Source organism: Myxine glutinosa, chromosome 8 (genome assembly GCF_964187855.1).
Source record: "Myxine glutinosa chromosome 8, kmMyxGlut1.1, whole genome shotgun sequence".
NCBI lineage: Eukaryota > Metazoa > Chordata > Myxini > Myxiniformes > Myxinidae > Myxine > Myxine glutinosa.
This window is the reverse complement of record NC_136268.1, coordinates 90,714,620-90,739,715: the sequence shown is the minus strand read 5'-3', so window position 1 is coordinate 90,739,715 and position 25,096 is coordinate 90,714,620. Positions and strand designations below refer to the sequence as shown.

Below are 25,096 nucleotides of genomic sequence, written 5' to 3'. Positions count from 1 at the left end.
CCTACGCCAGAGCTCGGATGGCGCTGCTGTGAATCGGGCCTTGATTGGCAGAGTGAATAAACGCGTACGACAATTGATCGCAGTTTGTCGCGATACTTTACAGATAGCTTCATCGCGGGACATTCCAATAATTCTGAAAGCTTTGGTTTCAACAGCGTGAAGCCGAGCTAGGTGTGAGGCAGGAGCACCGGCCCATAGGGGAGAACAGTATTCCATTGAGCTGCGGATGAAAGCCTTGAATGTGGTGAGGAGCTCAGGTGTGCCGAGGAAGGACTTCGCACGACGGAGGATGCCCAGTCGGCGACTGGCTTTGGAGGCCAGCTTGGAAATGTGGTTTTCCCAAGAAAGATCATGGCAGATAGTGAGACCCAAAAGCTTGAGCGACAGAACTTCTTGGAGAGGATTGTTGAGAAAGTAGATGGGAGGGTTGTCCAGTCGATCTTTTCGGAGAGACATCGTAAGAGTGTGAGATTTGTCAGGATTGAAAGACATGTTCCACTTGTTTGACCAGTCTGTGATTTTGTCCAAGTCTTCAGAGAGTGAGGAGGCTGCAGACTGCTGATCTGAGGGAAGAGGAATGGAGCGGCAGAGAGTGGAGTCATCAGCAAAGAGATAGAGAGGATTTTCAAGAGAGTCAGAGAGATCATTGATGAAGACCAGAAAAAGCACGGGGCCCAGAACACTGCCTTGGGGAACTCCAGCCTGAACAGGAAGAGGAGATGAGAGAAACCCATTCAGGGCCACTCGTTGACGACGACTAGAGAGGAAGTCCGCCAGCCATGCGTGGAGATTTCCATGGATACCAAAGGAGGAGAGTTTGGTGAGCAGAGCGGGGTGCCAGACCGTGTCGAAGGCACGTGACATGTCGAGGGAGACAGCTCTAATTTCCTGTTTGGCATTGAGGACCTCCATCCATTGTTGAGACAGCAGAAGCAGCATGTCCAGAGTAGAGTGACCTGGTCTGAAACCAAATTGATGATCAGAGATCAAGCCATTGGAGAAGAGGAAAGATTTCATATCCGAAGCAATGATGGATTCCATGACTTTGCTGATAATTGGGAGAAGGCTGATTGGTCTGTAGTTGCTAGGATCTGTTTTTGCACCTTTTTTGTGCAAAGCGGTGATGTTGGCTGATTTCCAAGCAGATGGCAGTTGACCTTGAGCAAAAGAGAGGGTGAAGAGAACAGAGAGAGGGTGAGAAAGAGCAGCAGAGCACGATTTTAGGACCCGTGGGCTGATGCCGTCGGGTCCAGTTGCAGAATCAGAGTCGAGGGTTGACAGAAACTTTTCCACCTTGTCAGGAGGAAAGGACACGGAGTCCAGGAGCAGCAGGGTACGACTGGGTATGGTGGGTACAGAGAGGGATGGGTTTGGGACACAAGATTTAGAGGCAAACACAGAGTTGAGGCATTCAGCTTTTTCACGTGCGGAGTCAGCTGTGTAGCCGTTTGAGGTAAGGGAGGGGATGGAGGGGGAACAAACACCAGAAACGGATTTGACCAGACACCACCAGGATTTGGAAGAGGGAGACAGATAAGAGAGTTCGGTCTTGAGAACGGAGAGATATTGTTTCCTGGCTCTCCTGAGGGTGGACACACACTTGTTTCGGGCTTTGTGAAAGGAAATGAGATTTCCTTCTGTTGGATTTGCTTTCCAGGAGACGAAGGCAAGTTGTTTCTGGGCAACAGCCTCACCACAAGATTCCGTGTACCATGGACGGGAGGAAGGGTATGACAACTGAAGACGAGATGGGATAAATCTGTGCATGAGAGAGAGCAATTTACTTTGGAAGAATTCCCAGGATGAGTTGATGTCAGAGGTGGTAGAGATGGGAGACCAGTCCAGATGATTGATGGCTGCTTGAAGACCGTGCCAGTTGGCCTGAGTGAAATGCCAGACTCGTCGACGCTGAGCAGGCTCCCTGAGGATGGTCAGAGAGATGTCCACTTTAACAAGGACATGATCAGATGATCCGATTGGAGCAGAAGAAGAGCAGCAGACATTTTCAGGGAAGTTAGTCATAACCAAGTCCAGAAGAGAAGATGTTCCGTTGACTGAGATCCGGGTCGGGAAATTGACAGATTGTGTCAGTCCCAGTGAGTCGCAGAAGTCCTTTGCTGAGGAGCCATGGCTGGTGAGAGAGGTACCCACACCCAGCCAACTGGCATGATGACAGTTGAAATCACCACATATGAGGAAGAGAGAGTTGGGATGAGTAGATAGAAGTTGGTCCATATTATCAGACAGCGAGATGTAGATGGAGTCATCACAGTTTGGTGGACGGTACAACACACATATGAACAAGAGGTGGAAGCGAAGGGGAAGCCGTAGCCAAAGGTATTCCTGGGGGTGAGGTGGAGAGAGTGCAGTGCAGGGCGAGTGAGGAAGAGAGTTTTTGATAAAGATAGCAACCCCGCCTCCAGGACGAGGCTCAGGTCTATCATACCGGAGGAGGGAGTAGCCCGGGAGAGATACTAAGGAATCAGAGACATCATAAAGGAGGAAAGTTTCTGTTAAGCAGATCACGTCTGGTTTGACAGAAGCAACCTGTATGGAGAGATCAGTTAAGTTTGAACGAAGGCCCCGGATGTTTGAGGTCCATACCGTTAATGAAGAGGAAGGGGGAGCATCAGATACAGAACAGGGGGGAGGAGGGGTAGGGTAAGATGTGGAAGAGGTGGAAGAGGTAGGGAGAGCTGTTGAAGGTGTGTCAGAGATTTCAGAATAGCTCGGAGAAAGGGAAGGATGGGGCGGACAAAAGGTTTGATGGTGATTGGGTGAGGCACAATGAGGTGTTATTTGAGGAGGGGGAAGAGCGAGGCATAAGGTTGGGGGAGATGGAGGTGAGAGTTGGAAGGGGGAAGAAGTGGGGAGGACGCTTTGAGGAGGGGAAGTGAGAGGGGGGAAATTGAGAAGCAATGAGGGTGGGGAGATTTGAAGGGGAGGGGTGAGGGGGGAGTTTGGGAGGGAAGGGACAAGGGGAGGGATTTGAAAGGGATGGGATATGGGGGAGATTTGGAGGGGAGGGGTGAGGCAGGAGTCTTGGAGGGGAGGGACGAGGGGGCGTCTTGGCGGGGAGGGGTGAGGGGGTAGTTTAGGAGGGAGGGGGCAAGGGGGGAGATTTGAAAGGGATGGGTGATGGGGAAGATTTGGAGGGGAGGGGTGATGGGGAAGATTTGGAGGGGAGGGGTTATGGGGAAGATTTGGAGGGGAGGGGTGAGATTGGATTTTAGAAAGTGTACGATTTATGGGAAACGAACATTTATTGCAAAATGAGTTTCTTGACACCTTCGAGTTAAAAATACGTTTAAGGACGCTGGATGGAGGATGGAGTGCAGGAGAGTTTAGGGAATGTAGAAAAAAGGCACTATAGGAGATGGATATTTTTTTGGGGATGAATTGATTTGGTGAGCAAGTCGAAAGCAGCCTTTTAAAGAATGTCAGAGATCAGAGATCAAAGATGGTCAGAGATCAAGCTATTTGAAAAGAGGAATTACTTGATATCGGCAGAGTTGATGGATTATATAACCTTGCTCATCGTTGAGAATGTTTACTGGCCTGTAGTTGAGGATTTGTTTGTCGACCCTTCCTATGAATGATGTTAGTTGACCTCCAGGCAGATGGGAGGTGGCCCAGGGTGAATGAAAGCTCATGCTCTCGGAATATTCCACGTGCCTTTTTGCAAATTCCAGGTGTGCTGTCATGCACCTTTTTCTCAGGTGTGGCTTCTGTGTGGCCACTCTTCCATAAAGCCTAGATTTGTGAAGTGCTGCAGAGACTGTTGGTCTTCCGGCAGGTTCTCCCATCTCAGCCAAGGAACTCAGTAGTTCCGTCAGTGGTCATTGGGTTCTTGGTCACCTCCTTCAACAAGGTCCTTCTTGCCCAGTTACTCAGTTTGGTCAGATGCCCAGCTCTAGGAAGAGTGTGTAGTTCCATATTCTATTCATTTCCTAATGATGGAGCTCTGTGCTCTTCGGAACTTTTAACACTCCAGAAATGGTTTTATACCCTTCCCCAGATCCATTCCTTCTCACAATTTTATGTCAAATTCTATCTTGACAGTTCCTTGGACCTAATTTATGGTAGTGTTTCTGCTCTGACATGTACTATGAACTGTGGCATCTTATATAAAAAGTGTGTTTCTTTCTAAATCAAGTGCAATTAATTGAATTGGCTACAGGTGGACTCGATCAAGTTGTCGAGACATCTCGAGGATGATCAAAGGAAATTGGATGCACCTGAGCTCAATTTGGAGTGTCACAGCAAAAGGGTTAAATACTTATTGGCTCAAGACATTTCAGCTTTTCATTTTTAATAAATTTGTAAAAATTTCCTAAATTAAAAAAATTCCACTCTGACATGTGTAGATCAGTAACAAAAAAAAATCTCAATTTTATCCACTTTCAATTCAGGCTGTAACACACCAAAATGCAAAAAACGTCAAGGGATGTGAATACTTTCTCATGGCACTGTATATTTTACTATTGTATTTTTACCATGTTACCCAATTAATTAACATGGACCATCAACACAATAACCCCCTCAAATCGTCTAACACCAGGATCTCCTCAAAGTCGTCTTTATCGTCGCCATCATTGCATCGCATTATTGGATCAAGTTTATCATCATTATTATTAAATGTAAGTTTCATGATCTTAACTCAACAAAATAAACTTTATTTTACATTCTTAACTCTGCATGGGCTCATGCTGCAGAGAAAGTTGAGCGCAGGTGCATATATTCATGAAAATAAATAGCACAGAAACAATGCACAAACATGTTAATTAAGGTTACAGTTTGTACATATTGTCAAGTCCGTGGCCGATGAACACCGGCTGCAGAGGAATAGCCGAACGTTGTTACTCCGAGGCCTGAACTTGGCGGGATTATCTTTTCTCGTGCGCGGGAAGGACCCGAAGCCTTACCTGAACGGACGGCCATCACGGGGTTTATTCCTTGAACCCACAAACAAATAAACACACATGACAAGGAAAATTCACAATACAAGAATGAAACGCCAAAATTAAAAGATTTAATGAAAATAAAGCACGGAAATAAAATGGATGGTGAGGTAAAAACTAAAATTCCGAATTTGAGGATCCTCCATCAGACATAATTACACAACAGGGGAATGATAAAGAAAAGAAAAATGGTTTGGCGAGTTGGCCGATACTCAGCTTTGCTCCGACGAGGACAAGCGCAAATGGTCCCCGAGTCTCCATGCGGGAGTGCACAAGATGGCACAAATCGCCACATGACAACCTGAACCGTGAAGCAGTGGCAAAACGTCCTCCGGTCGTTCCATGCTCCACAAAGCTCCGATGAAGTCTCAGGCACACACGGCACGAAGCGCAGTCGTCCTCCACCCAGGCCAGAACAAGAGAGAGAGAGAGCCTTTTTCCACAAGCACAGATGAGCCAAAGAATGCGACCGCCCATGCCCAGCACCGGAACGAGAGGGAGGGACACACCCTCCTTTGTCCCTCACTGTCGTCACACTCAACCAATCCTGACGTCTCATCACATCATCCTATCTCCACTACCAATCATCCCCTTCGGGGCGGGGCCTCACGGCCTGCTTGACGCCCAATGACGAAGCTCAGGGCGTGGCCTGTCAATTACGGTCCTTCGAGGCGGAGTGTAGCCGCCCTTCAGGAATGTTCGGCTGGGCGTGGTGTACTTGCCGGTCGTAATGTCTGGGTACTGTCGGCAATTCTGGTTATTGTTGTTATTGTAATTGTTGTAATGGCGGCCCTTTTTGAAAGATTATGCAAGAAATAAAACATAAGGGACAAATCACAACGGCAATTACATATTGGGGATTATCCTTAAGCCCTACCTAATTAGCATAGCTCCACCCCTCAAATGGATACACATATACGATTTTATGCTCTACAGATTCCCTGATTAGTACATCGAGGTTCTTCTTCTTCATGGCACATGCTAAACTATACATTCCTATCCACTACAGTATTCATCCCTACCCCCACAAACATAGCAATATTTTAAAGATACCCTATTTCCCTCAGTCCCTAACCCTAATCCACCATTACCCCCTTTTGTACCCCCACGAACAGCAACTCTCCTGCATATACTTGAACACTGCGTGGGGTATCGGTTCCATGAACTCTGTAGTTTTTTTTAGAAACGATTACCTTCTGCCACATCTCTTCTATCCTTTACCATCTGCCTGGCTATTTTGAAAAATGTATTCTTGGCTCTAATGTGGTTAAACCTTTCCCATTCTTCATACACTGATGCAGAATCAATTAAAATCCGATGGAACCGAGCTTTGATTAATATCGTCAATTTAAATCTTGATGAAATGGACAATTTGATGTATCCATGGCAACCTTTTTTGGGGGAGAGGCGGTGGATTTCCTCTGTATGACATCTTTCTTCTTCTTTTTTTCTCATTTGAAACTCTATCAAACTGGGATACATGCACAATTCCCAGGCTGTTTGCTGTCATTAGAAGTCATTTTACCTGTACAGCTCCTTTCCTCCAGGCTGCTCATTGCTTTTGGTCATAGGCAGGTGGACTTGTCCACGTGGTACTTCGGGCTGTACCACGCCCAAGCTTTAGAACGGCAATCATGAGTTTTGGAACTCAGGCTTCTATGGACGGATGCCCTTCCTGATGCCAACCATTTTTCTTTCAGGGATCCTACCCCTATCCTTTGGTTAAAAAAAAAAATCTCTACTGTAAGACAGCTCGGCTTGTCTCAGGGATCATATACTTAGCATTTGGTAAAATAAAAATAAAAACCTGTGAAAATACCATTGTTGGGGTTTACAGCAAATCCAAGTGAAGAAATGAAAGGAAAAGGTCTCCACAGGGCATGAGGAGGGACCACTACCTGATGGTAATTACTGGGAACAATGGAAGTGCATATACATTCGTACATTTTACCAAAGAAAGGTAGCCACATGATCCAGGCTATTTCATAATTTAAAAAAACGCTGATCCATTCGTTGAAAATTGGTTTATGCAAGTCAGACAAAAATATCATTCATATTTTGATAAACATGTCCAACACCAAAAGCTCAAATTTATAGAGTGCCCATTTTTATTCTTCATGCAGCCACTCTTGGATAAGCTTGTGAGCAATGGTCCAAGGAGGAGGTACGCAGAGTCTGTCATTGTTTCCACCAATATTTTCTGCGGAAACAGCTGCTTGCAGTGCTGCTCGAACCTCCTCTTTTCCAAACCAACAAGCTGCCTCAAGCTCCGTCTCATCCAATGAAAGCTGAATTGTGACAAGAGATGATGCATCTGTAATCAAGTAGCAAGACTGTAGATGTTAAAATATTTTAAAATGAGAAATATTTTCAAAATATGGTGTAACATCTCAATGCTTTTGAAGATGGATGTGAAATAAATTGTGCAAAAACGTTTTCTTGTTTGTTTTCAATTTAACACTAGCTGAAGTACCCGGCTTTGCCCGGGGAGGGGTGGCAGGGAGAGGTCGGGTGGGAAGGGGAGAGGGGAGAGGGAGGGGAGGAGGACAAATTTACCCATGCAAAAACTGCTTTAACCTCAGCGTTGCCCAGGTAAAAAAGAAAATTGTAATACTCTTTGCCCCACCACCACCAGGTGGCGCTACACAGTACATATTTACATAGATTAATTTATGCCTCCTCTCGGCTCCAAACACCCCTGCGTGAGGCCAGGGCCACATAGCCTATGTTGCTCCCCAAAGTTTGGAGTTTGTAAATTAAAAGATGTGGCCGTGCTGAGAGATTTTTGCCTTTTACAGGTATAGATGTAATTTTTGGATTCAACTTTAACATTTCTCTATTTAAAATTGAATTTAACATTTTAAAATTATTTAACATAAAATTATAACATAAAATTTCATGTTTTTTTTTGTATTTAAGGTTTTTTCCCATTTAACATTTTATATTTAAAATTCTGTTCAAAAGATGTCGTTTCTGGTGTGTGTGTGTGTGTATATATATATATATATATATATATATATATATATATATATAGAGTCATGTGAAAAAGTAAGTACACCCCATGTAAAGTTTTGACTTTTTCAACATATTTCAACATACAGCTATTTGATCTTCATTTCAACAATATTGATAGATAAAGGTGATGTAATATAACAAATATCATGAAACATTTACATTTTGTAGTCCATTGTATAATTTAAATAAACATAAATGCAAATTTCGCATGTGGAAAAAGTAAGTACACTCCTACATTTATCACTACTTCAAAGACCTAAAATTAGAATCAGGTGCACCAGCTCAGGTGCAAATGATTAAAACATCGTTAGAGAGGATCTTGGAGGAACCTGGTGAGGTGAGGTGAGCATGTGGTGAGGTGGAAAGAACTGGGAAGTGGCCCTGTGCTGTGTGCAGGAAGGGTGTCGGAGTGAACTCCATTCAATGTACAATGTGCGCTGAGTGGGTTCATCAAAAATGTAGTGGTCTGAGAGGGTCATTAACCAGTGTGGCAGCTACATTCAAATGTAAGGTGTGCACAGTGGGAGCTGCAGATGGAGGAAATGTTGAGTTGGATCTTGGAGACGGCATGAAGCTGGAAGGTGTGAAAACATTTTGCTACCTCGGAGACATGCTGAATGGAGAAGGTGGATCAGACTCGGCAACGGTTGCTGGAGTGAGATGTGCATGGAAGAAGTTTCGGGAACTGAGTGGCGTGCTGATGAGGAGGGGAGTGTCGTTGAAGGTGAAGGGAAAGGTGCATGCTGCATGTGTGAGAAGTGTTATGATTTATGGGAGCGAGACATGGGTAATGAACGTAGAGCAGCAACGAAGGTTGGAAAGGGTGGAAATGCGAATGGTTCGGTGGATGTGCGGAGTATCGTTGAGAGAGAGGAAGACAAATGATGAATTGCGAAAAATGATGGGAATAGAGCCTGTGATTGGTGTTGTGAAGAGGAACAGGTTGAGATGGTTTGGTCATGTGTTGAGGAAGGATGAAAGTGACTGGTTGAGAAGAGTGATGGAAATGAATGGAGAAGGAAGTCGAGGACGGGGAAGACCGAGAAAGACTTGGCCAAAGATGGTGGAAGAAGAAATGCGGGCAAGGGGGTTAAACAAGGAGAGATGCAGAAAATAGGGCAAGATGGAGAAGATTGTCATGGGGACCGCAAGGCTAACCCCCGCTCTAGCAGGGAAAATGGCCTTAAAATGCATGGTGTTGTTTGTTCTTTGGAGGAACCTGTCTTATTTAAACCTCAGACATTTCATTTGGTTTGCTCTTTGTTGTTGAAGTGTGCGGCGTCACCATGCCGAGATCAAAAGAGCTCTCTGAGGCCTTCAGAAAGAAGGTTATAGATGCCTACGAGTCTGGGAATGGATTTAAAAAGATTTCCAAACAATTTGAAATCAATCATTAGACTGTCCAGAAGATCATCTGCAAGTGGAGAAAAATCCAAACAACTGCCAACTTATTCAGGCCAGGCCGCCCCAGCAAGTTCAGCCTGAGAACAGACCGCAAGATGCTGAAAGAAGTCTCGAAGAACCCCAGAATGTCATCACGGGACCTACAGGTAGCTCTTGCCACTGTTGATGTCAAAGTGAACGAGTCTACCATTAGAAAGAGGCTGCACAAATTTGATCTACATGGGAGGTGTGCCAGGAGGAAACCTTTGCTGTCCAGAAAGAACATCAGGGCAAGATTAAAGTTTGCCAATGAACACCTAGGCAAAGACCAGCACTTCTGGAACAATGTGCTCTGGACAGATGAGTCAAATGTAGAGCTATTTGGCCACAGTACCAGAAGACATGTTTGGCGAAAACCAAAGACAGCATTTGACCACAAGAACCTGATACCAACTGTAAAGCATGGTGGTGGAAATATTATGGTTTGGGGCAGCTTTGCTGCATCAGGGCCTGGGCAGCTCACCATCATAGAATCCACTATGAATTCTTCATTGTACCAGATAGGATGCTTGAGGATAATGTGAGGCCATCTGTCAGAAAGTTGAAGATCAACCGAAGGTGGACCTTGCAACATGACAATGACCCTAAACATACCAGTAAATCCACCAAGGAATGGCTGAAAAGAAAGAAATGGTGGGTTCTGGAATGGCCAAGTCAAAGCCCAGATCTAAATTCCATCGAGATGTTGTGGGGGAATTTGAAACGAGCTGTGCATGCAAGAAACCCTTCAAACATCGCACACCTGAAAGAATTCTGCATGGAGGAGTGGGCAAAAATTTCTCCCAGTCGATGTCAGAGACTGGTAGACAGTTATAAGAAATGCCTAATGTGTGTGTGTGTGTGTTGGGGGTGGGGCTGGGAGGACGTGTGCATGTGTTTGTGTGTGTGTATGTGGGTGGGGGGTAGGGGGAATGTGTGTGTGTGTGTGTGGGGATGTGTGTGTGTGGGGGGGGGGGCGTGGGGGTGTGTGTCGGGGGATGTGTGTGTGGGATGTGTCTTGGGGTTGGGGGAAGGGGGATGCGCGCTTGTCTGGATATGTGTGTGCATGTGGGTGGAGGGGTGTGCGGGTGTTTGTGTGTGTGTGCATGTGTGTTAGGGTTTGGGGGGGGTGGGGGGATGTGTGCATGTGTTTGTGTGTGTGTTAGGGGTGAGGGGGTATGTGTGTGTGTGTGTGTGTGTGTGTGTGTGTGTGTGTGTGTGTATGTGTTGGGGGTGGGGGGGATGTGTGCATGTGTGTGTGTTAGGGGTGGGGGGATATGTGTGTGTGTGTGTTGGGGGTGGGGGTGGGAGGACGTGTGCATGTGTTTGTGTGTGTGTATGTGGGTGGGGGGTAGGGGGAATGTGTGTGTGTGTGGGGATGTGTGTGTTTGTGTGGGGGGGGGGGGGGGGGGGTGGGGGTGGGGGTGTGTGTCAGGGGAAGTGTGTGTGGGATGTGTTGTGGGGGGAGGGGGTTGTGCATTTGTCTGGATATGTGTGTGCGTGTGGAGGGAGGGGTGTGCGCGTGTGTGTGTGTGGATATGTGTGTGGATATGTGTGTGTGTGTGTGTGTGTGTGTGTTGGGGGTGGGGTGTGTGTGTGTGTGTATGGGGGATGTGTGTGTGTGTGGGGGTGGAGGGATGTGTGTGTGTAGGTGGGGGGGGGGGGGGGGGAGGGGGGAGAGGGGGGTTGGTGTGTGTGTGTGTGTGTTTGGGGGGAGGGGGGGTAGGGGGGATGTGTGTGTGTGTTGTGTGTGTGCATGTGTGTGTGTGTGTGTGTGTTGGGGTGGGGGGATGTGTGTGTGTGTGTGTGTGTGTGTGTGTGTGTGTGTGTGTGTGTGTGTGTGTGTGTGTCGGGGTTGTATCCAAGGGGGTTGTGTCAAAGCATGTCCAATGAAAGTGGGGTTGTATGAAAAGTGGGGTTGTATCAAAAGTGGGGTTGTATGAAAAGTGGGGTTGTATCAAAAGTGGGTGTGAGTAAACCAGTCATCACTGCCAGCAGTTTTAAAGTGGCAGTTCTAGTTGAGGTTGTTTCTGCCAAAGGGGGCAATACCACCTTTTAGAGCCAAGGGTGTACTTACTTTTTCCACATGCAAAATTTGCATTGATGTTTATTTAAATTATACAATGGAGTACAAAATGTAAATGTTTCATGATATTTGTTATATTATATCACCTCTATCTATCAATATTGTTGAAATGAAGATCAAATAGCTGTATGTTGAAAATGTCAAAACTTTACATGGGGTGTACTTACTTTTTCACATGACTATATATATACTGAAACGCAAAAGAAACTTACCACCTTTGAAACCTTTAAATATCAACAATAACACTGCGTGTAGTAAATGTGTGAACTTATTTGTGGACAATAGTGTCCTCACTGTCAGACAAAACGGTCACGGATGGTCACTTGAACCTTCAATGGTCACTTCATAGCACAGCTGTTGAACAGCCGTTTTGACTGTCAGTGATTAGCCAAGGGGTACGGGATGATTGTAATGAGCTGCACGTGATGTTTTATATTGGCTTTAAAAAGGCCAGTGCAAAATGGGCATTTCAATCAACATGCCACGATTGTCAAGGGATCAACGGCAGCGTGCCCTGGGCATGCTGCAAGGCGGACTGAGCTACTGTACAAACCAACAATTGCTAATTGAAACATTGGCATTTTATTGATGACATGTCAAGTTTTTGACCAAGATACACCATCTCATCAGTTTGTTCTGCAGTACAGAACAGCACAGGTTGCAATGTCAGTCCCCTTTCAATAGCGTGTGTGGCAGGTAGCTCAGTCCGCCTTGCAGCATGCCCAGGGCACGCTGCCGTTGATCCCTTGACAATCGTGGCATGTTGATTGAAATGCCCATTTTGCACTGGCCTTTTTAAAGCCAATATCAAGACATCACGGGCAGCTCATTAAAATCATCCCGTACCCCTTGGCTAATAACTGACAGTCAAAACGGCTGTTCAACAGCTGTGCTATGAAGTGACCATTGAAGGTTCAAGTGACCATCCGTGACCATTTTGTCTGACAGTGAGGACACTATTGTCCACAAATAAGTTCACACATTTACTACACGCAGTGTTATTGTTGATATTTAAAGGTTTCAAAGGTGGTAAATTTCTTTTGTGTTTCAGTATATATATATATATATATATATATATATATATATATATATATATATATATATATATATATATATATATATATATATATATATACATATATATATATAATATTTTTTTTCTCCTGGATTTTGTGAAATGTAACACTCAAAATGATTGCAATCTGCCGTGATGAGGGTGAAGCACAAGGTATGTTGCTTTCACATCACAGGCAGGTCAGTTGTCTCTTTTTTATTAACAACCTCTTCTTCATTTGGCTGGCAGGATGGCCTACAGGTCCGCACACTCACCTACAAGCCATCTAGCCTGGGTTTGAATCTCGACCCAGCTATAAATTGCCATCCTTGTGTTTCACAGGCAGGGTGATTCATCAATGTGTGTGCCGTCTCTTGGATAAACGTTAAGTGGGCATCCCGTCTGGCAGCATTAGTTGGTGGATGTTAAAGAACCCACGGTGTCCTTCGCGAAGAGTAGGTGAGCTATCGCTGGCACGATGGCCAAAAACATTGAAATTCCTGCCACAACCTCACGTTCCCCTGGTCTCAAAGGACTGAAGTACAAAAGGCTGAACCCCTTGGGGATTGTTACACCCCTTAGCTGGGTTATGCAGATCAGTTGTAGTACTGGTAGTCTTCTCAAATGTTGCTTCTTCTGCTCTCCTCTGATCCTCCCCAGCAACTCCTGGATGCATGTGTTCTTCCAGGAATCCTGGTTAAACTTTCAAAATCCAGGCTGACTGCACACCTCAACCCTTTTAATCCTCACTTATCCCATCTATGGAAGCACCTTCCAGAAACTGTGCTATCCCAGTCTTCCCTCCAGGAATTGAAGCAAGCAGTGTGCCACCATATTTTGTCATCACCAATTCTGACCAATGCACTTTATTACCTCTGTTAACCTCTCCTAACCGTGGTGGTTTGCTAACTAATCTAACGTGCTGGTTTCAGCGTTTCCAACCTCCTTCTTCTCCTCCTCTTATCCCGTTCATACATTTCTTTCATGTTTATCCCACTGGCAGATCTACCTTGCTCTTTCATGAGCCTGGCTCTTGGAAAAAAAAAAAAAAACATTATGTTGACAGTGCCAGATGCAGGCAGCAAAATTCAATATGGATCATTTGATAGATGAAATATTGTATTGGTGCATGGGTATAGGGTATAGATGCTGCTTTGGTTTGTTGAAGCTGTTTGAGAAATTGTGTGGCATTTTTATTTTTCCACAGGATATTGCACAATGGTGAATATGGACACATTAATGTTGTCGGTGGTTGAGCTAATGTCTCACAGCAAACTCTGTTTGCTGCACTTTAGCAAACACCATTATAATTGAGATCTCGATGAAGCTGCATGATTGATTATTCTGAAGCACAAGTCTGGTTTTGTTTCGAATCCATTCCTGATATTCCAATCCAAACATCTGAGAATGTTCCTTAGCTGAAATCAGAATATATGAAACATCAAAGTGCAGAGGTGAGTCGGTATTTCAAATTTTTACAGTTTACGTCCCTTTTATCAATTGCTTTATGGAATACTGTACCTCCTGGCAAAAAGTTATCTGAGCAAACAAAGTAGGATTTGTTTACAGGCAAGTCTTCTCTCTTGCCTTTGCATGAGCCATTTACATATTCAAAAGTGCTATAACTCATGATGGAATGGATTCTGTGTTTAGTTTTCCTTGAACTACTATTCTTCCAACTAGTGGAAAAGCACTCGACGATCATGCACCGTGACCTTGAAAGGTTATCCATTTATAAAAGTTAAATTATTGGCTCGACACATTGCATCGCATCTCCAGTGAGCACTGGGGCAACATATTACCTTATTTATTTATTTTTAAACTTTATTTTTCACATCTGCAAATTAAATGGTACGAGCAACAGTACCTTCCCTATGGGCGGGGCTTCAATTGGGAGGCCCAAATGAAAAGGCAAAATATCAGAAATTGAAGGCTTCTTTTATTTTAAACGATTCATATAAACATCTGTTGAATCATAACACACGCAAATCATCAAAATCTAAACAGTACATGGCGCCCATTTTGAAAAAAGATTGAATTCTGCAAAATGGAAGCGGCCGCGACACGTCTTTCTCAGTCGCACGTTTATGTGTGAAGAGTGTGCGCTGAGAATCTGTAACACGGAAGCGGCCGCTACATCTGTTTCTCAGTCGCTTTGCACACGCTGCCATGTTACTTCGGAGCCGCACGTTTATATAGGAAGAGTTTGTCAGGAGTCGATCTACTCTCTCCTGGTACGTAGAATAAACAGTATTTGTAGAATTTCAACAAAAGCCACACCACTGTTCACATCGGTACATATTATTCCATCGTGTTTGAAAAAACTGGAAAATTGGAAAACTTGGAAAACTTGGAAAAACAATATAGCCTATTTTACTCGCAGGGGTCCCAGGAATACCCACCCAAAATATTGTTGCGATCGGTTGAGCCGTTTTTGCGGTACCTTCAAACGGACGGACGGACATTTGGTGAATTATAGTAAGATAATCTGATTATGCATACAAACTTATTGATATTCAAATATTTAAATGCCCAGTGCCTTTTTAAGCAAATAGATTATTCAAGTTAGTGAAAAGCAAATGACTAACTTATAGCCAAATGAGCACATCAGTTGCATTACAACATTCCTTACCAGCACCTTAATACAGAGCAGGTCTGCCTCATGTGAAGCAATTACCTTCGTATTGCTGGAGTGCACTTTCGCTTGGCAGCCAATCATAAGGGAGCCTGAAGGAAAAGGCCAGTGCTGAGAGCCAGAGTATCGTACCGAAACTACCTTAAGCCCAACCTCTTCAGCAACTTCCCTGTGTACAGCGGCTTCCACCGTTTCCCCTGGAAAATAAGCACACACGTTTCTGGATTAATTGTCCACTTTGGAATTTCTATCCAGGAACAACACTCGGAAAACCAAGTTGCCATTTAAAAAAAATCTATTTCAGTGAAAACATGAAGGAAGAGCTCAATAAACATCATAGAAACTTGAATACCTCTTACATATTACAAGATAAAGACAAAATCTTCCACAAGAGTTTGGGTGAAAATTATAAAAGACAATCAAGTTTGTATCTTGTATTTACTGAGTTCTTTCTTCACGTCTCAAGAAAGCAGAAGTTGAACAAGAATGAATAAGCACAAATTAAGGCATAGGAGTTATTGCATTCATATTTCACTTTTATATGACACTGGCCTGATCGGCCAAATATGCTGGTTTATCATCATCATTCCGATCCACAATACTTCTTCGGTACTTCAACCTCTTGTTTAATTTACAATAATGATGCTTATGATGATGCTTATGAATGCTTGTTCACCTAAACTGGTAGAGTATGTGGAAGCGAATTCATATGCTGAACAACTTCAGAAACTCAGCACAGGGAGGAAAACATGCATGTTTGGTCGTATTTTGAAAGTTCGCTGAATTTTTTTCGCCGAAACTGATCTTCCAAATAACATCAAAGGTTGAAAAAGGTGAATGTCAAAAGAAGAAAAAACGAGTTAATGCATCCTTCAATTCCATCCTTCAATGGAATTCCGCTTTTCTGGCCTTGAAAAGGAATTGGCAACTCATGGGCATTTTCCAAGACGAGTACACCTGCTCACTACGGGAGCGGCATGGGGTCATGTTACTATCCTTTTTATTATTACTAGTGAGATACCCGTGCTATGCACGGGTGGGAGGCCGGAAGCAAACAGGCAATGCAGATATGGCGAATGCCAAAGCATGAAACCAATAAATTCCACATTCCTGTAGCACCTTCAGTCGCACATCAGACATTGACAGTAAGTTCGTGAAGGACTTCCATGAAAAACGTACCCATTCGCAAACAAACGGGTATGTTCACGAATAGAAACATCGATCGTGGGTCCGTGGCGAATCTGCATATGGCGATCTGCGAAGTTCACGTTCAGAAAGTAGAAACCATCATGGCATGTCGTCATTCACTTGAACTCGATATCTATTTTTTCATTCCAAACAACATATCTCCAATCACAAATTATTCACAAAATAAACTTTAACAACATTGTTAATGTTTCCTTCATTGTAAAAACTACCAAGTCAACAGTTAAAAGGATTTTCAGCCGATAGGTGTTACGGCCTCGGCAAGATCGATGGAGACAGCAATCTGTTGGCTTATACACCACCCAAATAGCTATGTGGAATTCTCTCATGTAGAGATTAAATCCACATCGTTTGAACTTTGGCCGAGGTCATTATTTACTTTTAATGATGTTTATATACAAATCAAAAAGAAGAGAATTGGTTTTGAGTCGTCCTTTCTGCATATCTCGTGGGATTGTGAGTTGGAGAGACGGCCGTGATGGCGGGGAGGGGGTTGGCATTCTCTCAAGCAGGGATTCAACCCATGTCCTTATAAAAGGTCTTTGTTCGAGGTCATCGAGTCTGATTGGTGCAGCCGATCGGTGCAGCTGTGCAGCGATCGGTGCAGCCGTTTGTGCGGCACCCGAGAAAATAACGTTATGCGGGAGTCCAAACCTGAAAATACTGGAGGCCAAAGCTGAAATTGGAAAAACAATATAGCCTATTTTACTCCAGGAGATCCCAGGATTACCCACCCAAAATATCGTTGCGATCGGTTCAGCCGTTTTTGCTGTACCTTTGAACGGATGGACAGACAGACAGACGGACGGACATTTGGTGAATTATAGTAAGATTATTATTACCATTACTTATGTAAGATCAGGTCATTGAAAATATCAGACTGTGCCTCACCATTCTAAATTCTCGATAATAAAATTGTGCGGGAATATATCGCAAGTCACAAACCCCATGCGGAGTGGGGATATTGTTTCGTAATATTATGCTATTATCATAAGTGTTGTTATTACCCTCGCCTGAGGAGAGGGTATTGCATTTGAGTCTGTTTGTCTGTTTGTCCACACAGACTAAATATTATTTTCTTTGCAACCGTTGGTCCGATTGACAGAAAATTTTCACCATGGGTGCAACTCCACCTGTATAATTATTTAAAGATAATTAAGACGCCATAGGTCACGTGGTTCGGCCGCCATCTTGGAAAAACCGAAAAACTTTGCACCTCCATATCTCTGAAATCGCTGCATAGAAAAAATTGAGACATGGCTCATTGTAAAGAACTCTCCATGGGGAATAAAATATGTTAATGATGATGTCATAGGTGCCTCCATTATGACGTCATAATTCGACCAGTACAAAACTTCATCCGATCAAGATTAAATTTATTGAGCGTCATGTAGGCATAAATTGGTAGAGAAAAAATAATAATGATGACGTCATCGGTCACGTGGTTCGTCCGTCATATTTGTTTTAACACAAAAGCCTTAAAAACCACTGAAAATACATCCTGGTGAGGGTTTGCAAGCTATGATTGCTCTTTTTATTGTTAATTTTGTAATGACTTCCGGCTTCCGGTCTTGTTGGCGAGGTTCCCGTTTTTTCGAAGCTGTCCACACTCTCCACGCTATCGAAGTTAAGTAATTGTTTCCATTTGTATTTTCATCAAAACTATTTATTTTATGGTGTGTGCACGTATAGTGTGTCCCGAGGAAGATTCTCAGTGTTAATCTTTCATACCTGTATAAAATATCGTCGGTTAATTTGTGTCGTGTCTTTTAAGGCCCTGTACCGTGTCCTACCTTGAGGCTTTGTTTTTCTCTCAGCGGTCCATCTATTGTGCTCCAACTACTTTCATTCTCTGTTTTTTCCCCAGTCTTTTCACCCCATACGTCCTTGTTTAAAATCTCAACTCAAAAACCAAAAAAAACAAAAAAAACATTTCCTTCTCTGTTCTTATTCGTTGTTCTTATTCGTTCGTTCGTTCTTCGACCACGTGTTTCACCCACATTTCCCCAGATAGTTTTCACTGTTAAACTTTAAAATGTTTAAACTTTCCCCTGAAGTACTGTATTCTGTCGTGTATTATAACACCTTTTTATTCTTCTTCTTTAAAAGGTTGCTTTCGACTTGCTCACCAAAGCTATTCATTCCAAAAAAAAATTCCATCTCTTACACTTCCTCTTTTCTACATTCCCTAAACTTTCCTGCTCTCCACCCCCCCTCCAGTGTCCTCAAACGTATCTTTGACTCGAAGGTCACAAGAAACTCATTTTGCAATATATTTTCGTTTCCCATGAATCGGAAACTTTCGAAAATCCAATCTCACCCCTCCCCTCCAAATCTTCCCCATCACCCATCCCCTCCAAATCTTCCCCATCACCCATCCCTCATCTGATCATGTGCTTGTTAAAGTAGACATCTCTCTGACCATTCTCAGGGAGCCTCCTCAGCGTCGTCGAGTCTGGCATTTCACTCAGGCCAACTGGCACGGTCTTCAAGCAGCCATCAATCATCTGGACTGGTCTCCCATCTCTACCGCCTCTGACATCAACTCATCCTGGGAATTCTTCCAAAGTAAATTGCCCTCTCTCATGCACAGATGTATCCCATCTCGTCTTCAGTTGTCATAGCCTTCCTCCCATCCATGGTACACGGAATCTTGGGGTGAGGCTGTTGCCCAGAAACAACTTGCCTTCGTCTCCTGGAAAGCTAATCCAATGGAAGGAAATCTCATTTCCTTTCACAAAGCCCGAAACAAGTGTGTCTCCACCCTCAGGAGAGCCAGGAAACAATATCTCTCCATTCTCAAGACCGAACTCTCATATCTGTCTCCCTCTTCCAAATCCTGGTGGCGTCTGGTCAAATCTGTTTCTGGTGTTTGTTCCCCCTCCATCCCCTTCCTCACCTCAAATGGCTACACAGCTGACTCCGCACATGAAAAAGCTGAATGCCTCAACTCTGTGTTTGCCTCTAAATCTTGTGTCCCAAACCCATCCCTCTCTGTACCCACCGTACCCAGTCGTACCCAGCTGCTCCTGGACTCTGTGTCCTTTCCTTGACAAGGTGGAAAAGTTTCTGTCAACCCTCGACTCCGATTCTGCAACTGGACCTGACGGCATCAGCCCACGGGTCCTAAAATCCTGTTCTTCCGCTCTCACTCCCTCTCTCTGTTCTCTTCACCCTCTCTTTTGCTCAAGGTCATCTGCCATCTGCTTGGAAATCAGCCAATATCACCGCTTTACACAAAAAAGGTGAAAAAACAGATCCTAGCAACAACAGACCAATCAGCCTTCTCCCAATTATCAGCAAAGTCATGGAATCCATCATTGCTTCAGATATGAAATCTTTCCTCTTCTCCAATGGCTTGATCTCTGATCATCAATTTGGTTTCAGACCTGGTTACTCTGCTCTGGACATGCTGCTTCTGCTGTCTGAACAATGGATGGAGGTCCTCAATGCCAAACAGGAAATCAGAGCTGTCAACCTTGACATATCACGTGCCTTCGATACCGTCTGGCACCCCGCTCTGCTCACCAAACTCTCCTCCTTTGGTATCCATGGAAATCTCCACGCATGGCTGGTGGACTTCCTCTGTAGTCGTAGTCAATGTGTGGCCCTGAATGGGTTTCTCTCACCTACTCTTCCTGTTCAGGCTGGAGTTCCCCAAGGCAGTGTTCTGGGCTCTGTGCTTTTTCTGGTCTTCATCAGTGATCTCTCCGACTCTCTTGAAAATCCTCTCTATCTCTTTGCTGATGACTCCACTCTCTGCCGCTCCATTCCTCATCCCTCAAATTACCAGTCTGCAGCCTCCTCGCTCTCTGCAGACATGGACAAAATCACAGAATGGGCAAACAAGTGGAACATGTCTTTCAATCCTGACAAATCTCACACTCTTACGATGTCTCTCCGAAAAGACCGACTGGACAACCCTCCCATCCACTTTCTGAATAATCCTCTCCAAGAAGTTCTGTCACTCAAGCTTTTGGGTCTCACTATCTGCCATGATCTTTCCTGGGAAAACCACATTTCAAATCTGGCCTCCAAAGCCAGTCGCCGACTGGGCATCCTCCATCGTGCGAAATCCTTCTTGGCACACCTGAGCTCCTCACCACATATAAGGCTTTCATCCGCAGCTCAATGGAATACTGTTCCCCCCTCTGGGCTGGTGCTCCTGCCTCACACCTAGCTCGTCTTCACGCTGTTGAAACCAAAGCATTCAGAATCATTGGAATCTCCCACGATGAAGCTACCTCCGAGGGCCTTTCACTTACTCACCGCAGGCAGGTTGGTGGTCTTTCTGTCTTCTACCGACTCCTCTCCGGCCTTGCTCCTCCAGCTCTCTCTGGGCTCTGTCCCCCAAATATTCCTACAGGTCGCACAAGATCTGCCTGCAACCCTCTTATGGTTAAACTGCCAAAATCAAGACTCTCTGCTCACCTTCACTGCTTCAGTCCTCTTTTCTCCCACCTCTGGAACAAACTCCCTCACTCTCTTCAATCCCACTCCTCCCTCCAGGTCTTTAAAACAGCTGTTCACCACCATCTCTTATCTTCCCCCATCCAAAACCTTGATCTTTTCTACCCCCGCTAATTTCACCCCAAATCCACTTTTTTGAAATACCAACAACTTCTTTCCTGGAAGTCCTTGGTGTACTTGTGTTTATACTTCACCCCCCCCCCCCCCCCCTCCTTCCCACGCCGCCTTCCCCCAATCCTTCTCCCTCCCACACATTCCCGATGTCCCTGCTCTCAAATGTTGTGTTTATGTGCTTCCCTTTCTCTCCCCATCTTGTCTACCGCTCCCCTTTTTATATACTTTGTTTGTTTGTCTCTTTGATTTGTTTTTGTGATAAATGTTAGCTCTTTCACGAGCCTCGATTTTGTATACAAAAAAAAAAAAAAAAAAAAAATGACAAGCGACTTTGGAAAAACGCCACGAAAGAACTCCATGGAAGCAGCAGGAAGGGTCGTGTTATTAACCTTTGTGGGGTATATATATAATACAGTCGATCGTCGATCAGGTGCATTAGTCGACTTTATAAGCATAGATAGATGTCTGGATTCCTCCAAAAAAAATTCAGTTTAGTGTTAAACAGCATTAGCGACTCTTTCAAAAGGTGATCAAACATGGGTGGGATGACCAGGATTATGATACAGGTAAAATGGGCCAAACATATCAACATTCTTAAAACAGATCATCCAAACAATTCACTGGTTTGTAAAAGGTGAATGTCAAAAAAAAACACCCACCAAGTTATCATAGTTTCTTTTGAAGGAATTCACTTTTTCTGGCCTTGAGGAGCAATTGGCAACTGATAATCACATTTGAAAATAGTCACATTGTTTTGCATTCACACTATATCACATATATCAGTAAGCCAACCTTTGGATGAAAATCATGCTCCTGCACTTTGAAACGGAATGAAATGAGAAAATATGAACAACAGAGATTATATTTAAAGAGATCAGCTATATGGTGATAAAGGTAACTAGGGTGTAGTTCATTTGCTATTTACAGGAGGGCATCACTTTCACATTTGACATTGTATCGAGTTCAGTTTCTCATTCCAAACTCTTTCTTGGCTTGTCTGTTTCATTTGGTATCGACTACCTTATTATCGACTACCTATTAGATCCTTGGTGTTGGCTTAGCGGTTAGGGTGCCGGCTTGGGATCCTAGGATCCTGGGTTCGAATCCCGGTCGATCGCTGAATTAACGCCAGGGGGGTTGATTCAGCCTGTCATCCTTCCGAGGTCAGCAAATTGAGTACCAGCTTGCTGGGATGAATGATCCCGGTGTGTACCCCGGTTTAGAATAGGTACACCGTATCCCTGCGCATCGTAAGAGCGTGACCAAGGGTTGGCGTCAGGAAGGGCATCCGGCCATAAAAACATTGCCTCAAACAGGGAACCATGATTGTCATGGGGCCCGCAAGGCTAACCCCCGCTCTAGCGGGGAAAATGGCCTTAAAACGATCATTCATTCATACCTTATAATCCTCCATTCAATATGGATCTAGTTTGACATGATCAAGTACAAGGGTAGGCCTGTTTAATGCTATTTCATCCATCTCATAATGCTAGAAACACAACATCAAATCTTGTGTGTGTGTGTGCATATCTATATATATATATATATCTATATATATATATATCTATATATCTATATCTATATCTATATCTATATCTATATATAGAACATATATGTATATATATATATAGAACATATATATATATATATATATATATATATCGGGAGATTGAATAAGACGCGGACGTAGCTTCAGGGCTTCGATCTTTAATTCGACAAGCTTTCGACCAACAAAGGTCTTCTTCTGAGTCGGCCCCAAGTTCAACGGAAGTCCGTTGAACTTGGGGCCGACTCAGAAGAAGACCTTTGTTGGTCGAAAGCTTGTCGAATTAAAGATCGAAGCCCTGAAGCTACGTCCGCGTCTTATTCAATCTCCCGATTATTTATTCAATGCAAATGAGACGCCCTGCTCGTACTGTGGAGTTTCTACTATTTCTCACAGTTATATATATATAAATATATATATATATATATATATATATATATATATATATATATATATATATATATATATATATATATATATATATATATATATATATATATATATCTATATATATATATCTATATATATATTTCTATATATATATATATAGAACATATATGTATATATATATAGAACATATATATATCTATATATATATATATATATTGTTACGGACCACGGATAAGATGTTGGTTTGCCGAGCGGATGGCCCCGCGGCCCTAACAGTTACCCCGACTAACCCGATTCCCGAACGTTGGCTGGATCGCGCCACAGGTATTCAATAGGGAAAAGACAAAGGCGACACGGATGTGAAGAAGAACAAAGGCGACACGGATGTGAAGAAGAAGAAGAAGACAAAAAGGTTGGAAATACTAACTAAATTTATTCCTACTATTTACACACGCTCAAAATAACCAAGGAGAAAGGAAGGATAATAAAATAATATACAGAAGAATCGCAGAGACACAGTGCAATTATTAGCTTACCTACAGTTTAAATTATTACCCAGGGACAGAACAAACAAAGACAGACTCACGCGGGGAATGATGATAGGAATGGCAGGAGGTGGATGGCTGGAGGGGGAGGAAGGTTCAGCTGGACCCCGCAGCACGGTCGGGTCGGGGAATTAGCAGCCGCCGCCCCTTTCTCGATCGGCGCGTTTAGCAGCCGCCGTTCCTTTCTCGATCGGCGCGTTTAGCAGCCGCCGTTCCTTCGCGGCCCCGTTCGAAACTGCCGTCAAGGCCCCGAAGCTGCTGTGGCTGAAGCTGCTGTGGCTGCTGCTGCTGTGGCTGAAGCTGCTGTGGCTGAACTTGCGGTGGCTGGAGCTGCTCTTTCCGGGATCCCTTACTCAACTCTTCTCAACTCAACTCAACTCTTTTCGTACTCAACTCCTGCTCAGTCCAACCACTACTCGGCTCTTGCGCGCGCGCTTTTATGGCGCCTCAGGCGATCAAGCTGCCGGCCTTCAGGACACGCCCCTCGGTGAGCTAGCTTCGGCCCTGATTGGTGGGCACAGGCCCTCTGACTCCACCCTTGATGACGATGGGTGGGCACGCCCTTCTTCCCCGAGCTGAGCACATGCTTAATGGCGGCTATTGTAGTTGGCAATAGAAGTTTTGGGAGTGGGAATGGAGCATGAAAGGGAATCTATCTTATTTCACTTGGTGCAATGGAGTGTCATCTTAATGGAAGACAAAGCCTTAACCTAATACACAGAATAAGGAAATAAACTACTGAACAGGGATATTATGGTGTCCTTCATGTATGCTTTATGGAACTAACTACGGGAACGCCCTTTGACCTTTATACAACACTGGAGTAAGGAGGGCGATATTTTAACAACAATTTACACAATAACAACAAAAAAAAAAAAACCATTCTCATATCCACAACAACATATATATATATATATAATTATATATATAAGTATATATATATATAATATATATATATATATATCTATCTGTGCAGTGTCTGTGTTGTGTTGTGTTGTGTTGTGTTGTCTTGTCACTGAACTACTCCCTCAAACTTTTGTGAAATCGTACCAAACTTCTGGTATGCACATATCTCTCCCGGTGGTATGTCGGTGTATATATATAGGTGTGTTTTGAACTTATATATATATATATATATATAAATATATAAATATATATATATATATATATATATACCAGTGACTCCCAGGAAAGACTGGGTTGCGACCAGGAATAGGCTGGTGACGCTGGAGAGACAGCATCGGGGGCAGGTGGCCTTGTCAGAGCCGGATGTGTTGTGTGCTTAAGGTGGGTGAGGCGGAGGTACAGCAACGCAGTGCCTTTGAAAAGGGGACACGTAAGACGGCCGGGAGAAACAGCCAGGTAGCAAGCCATAGTGTTGTATGTCCTGGGGTTGTACTTCAGCAGGGAAAGGATGTGAGGAGGAGAGTGAAATGGCCAGGTATGGGAGAAAGGGAAGTATAAAGGTGGGTGTTTGAGTGTTCCACCATGTTTGTTTGGTGCTGTGTATTCTGGATGTGGAGGCGTTTTTGTTATTGTGGTCTGCATTCGCACTGGCTGGGGGTGGGGGTATGTACGCATCCAGGTGTAGTTGCTGCACGTGGATGTGTATGTGCCCCTGCTGGCCCACCTTAGCTGACCGTATCGAGGTT

The 25,096-nt window shown here is 44.0% G+C and overlaps 1 protein-coding gene across 3 annotated transcripts in view; it reads right to left on the bottom strand.

Annotated features, from left to right (window-relative positions):
* Nucleotides 1-4,372: 4,372 nt before the first annotated feature.
* NUDT13 (nudix hydrolase 13) overlaps nucleotides 4,373-25,096 on the bottom strand; it is a 92,072-nt gene continuing 71,348 nt past the window's right edge. For 2 of the 3 annotated variants that reach the window (XM_068102750.2, XM_068102749.2), the window contains 2 exons: nucleotides 15,216-15,370; nucleotides 5,011-7,249 (listed from right to left, as the gene is read on the bottom strand). In XM_068102750.2, the coding sequence (XP_067958851.2) occupies nucleotides 7,070-7,249; nucleotides 15,216-15,370 (335 nt within the window). In that variant the 3' untranslated portion in view covers nucleotides 5,011-7,069. Of the gene's footprint in view, nucleotides 7,250-15,215; nucleotides 15,371-25,096 lie in introns of all 3 variants that reach the window. The other variant, XM_068102748.2, reaches the window with a different exon arrangement.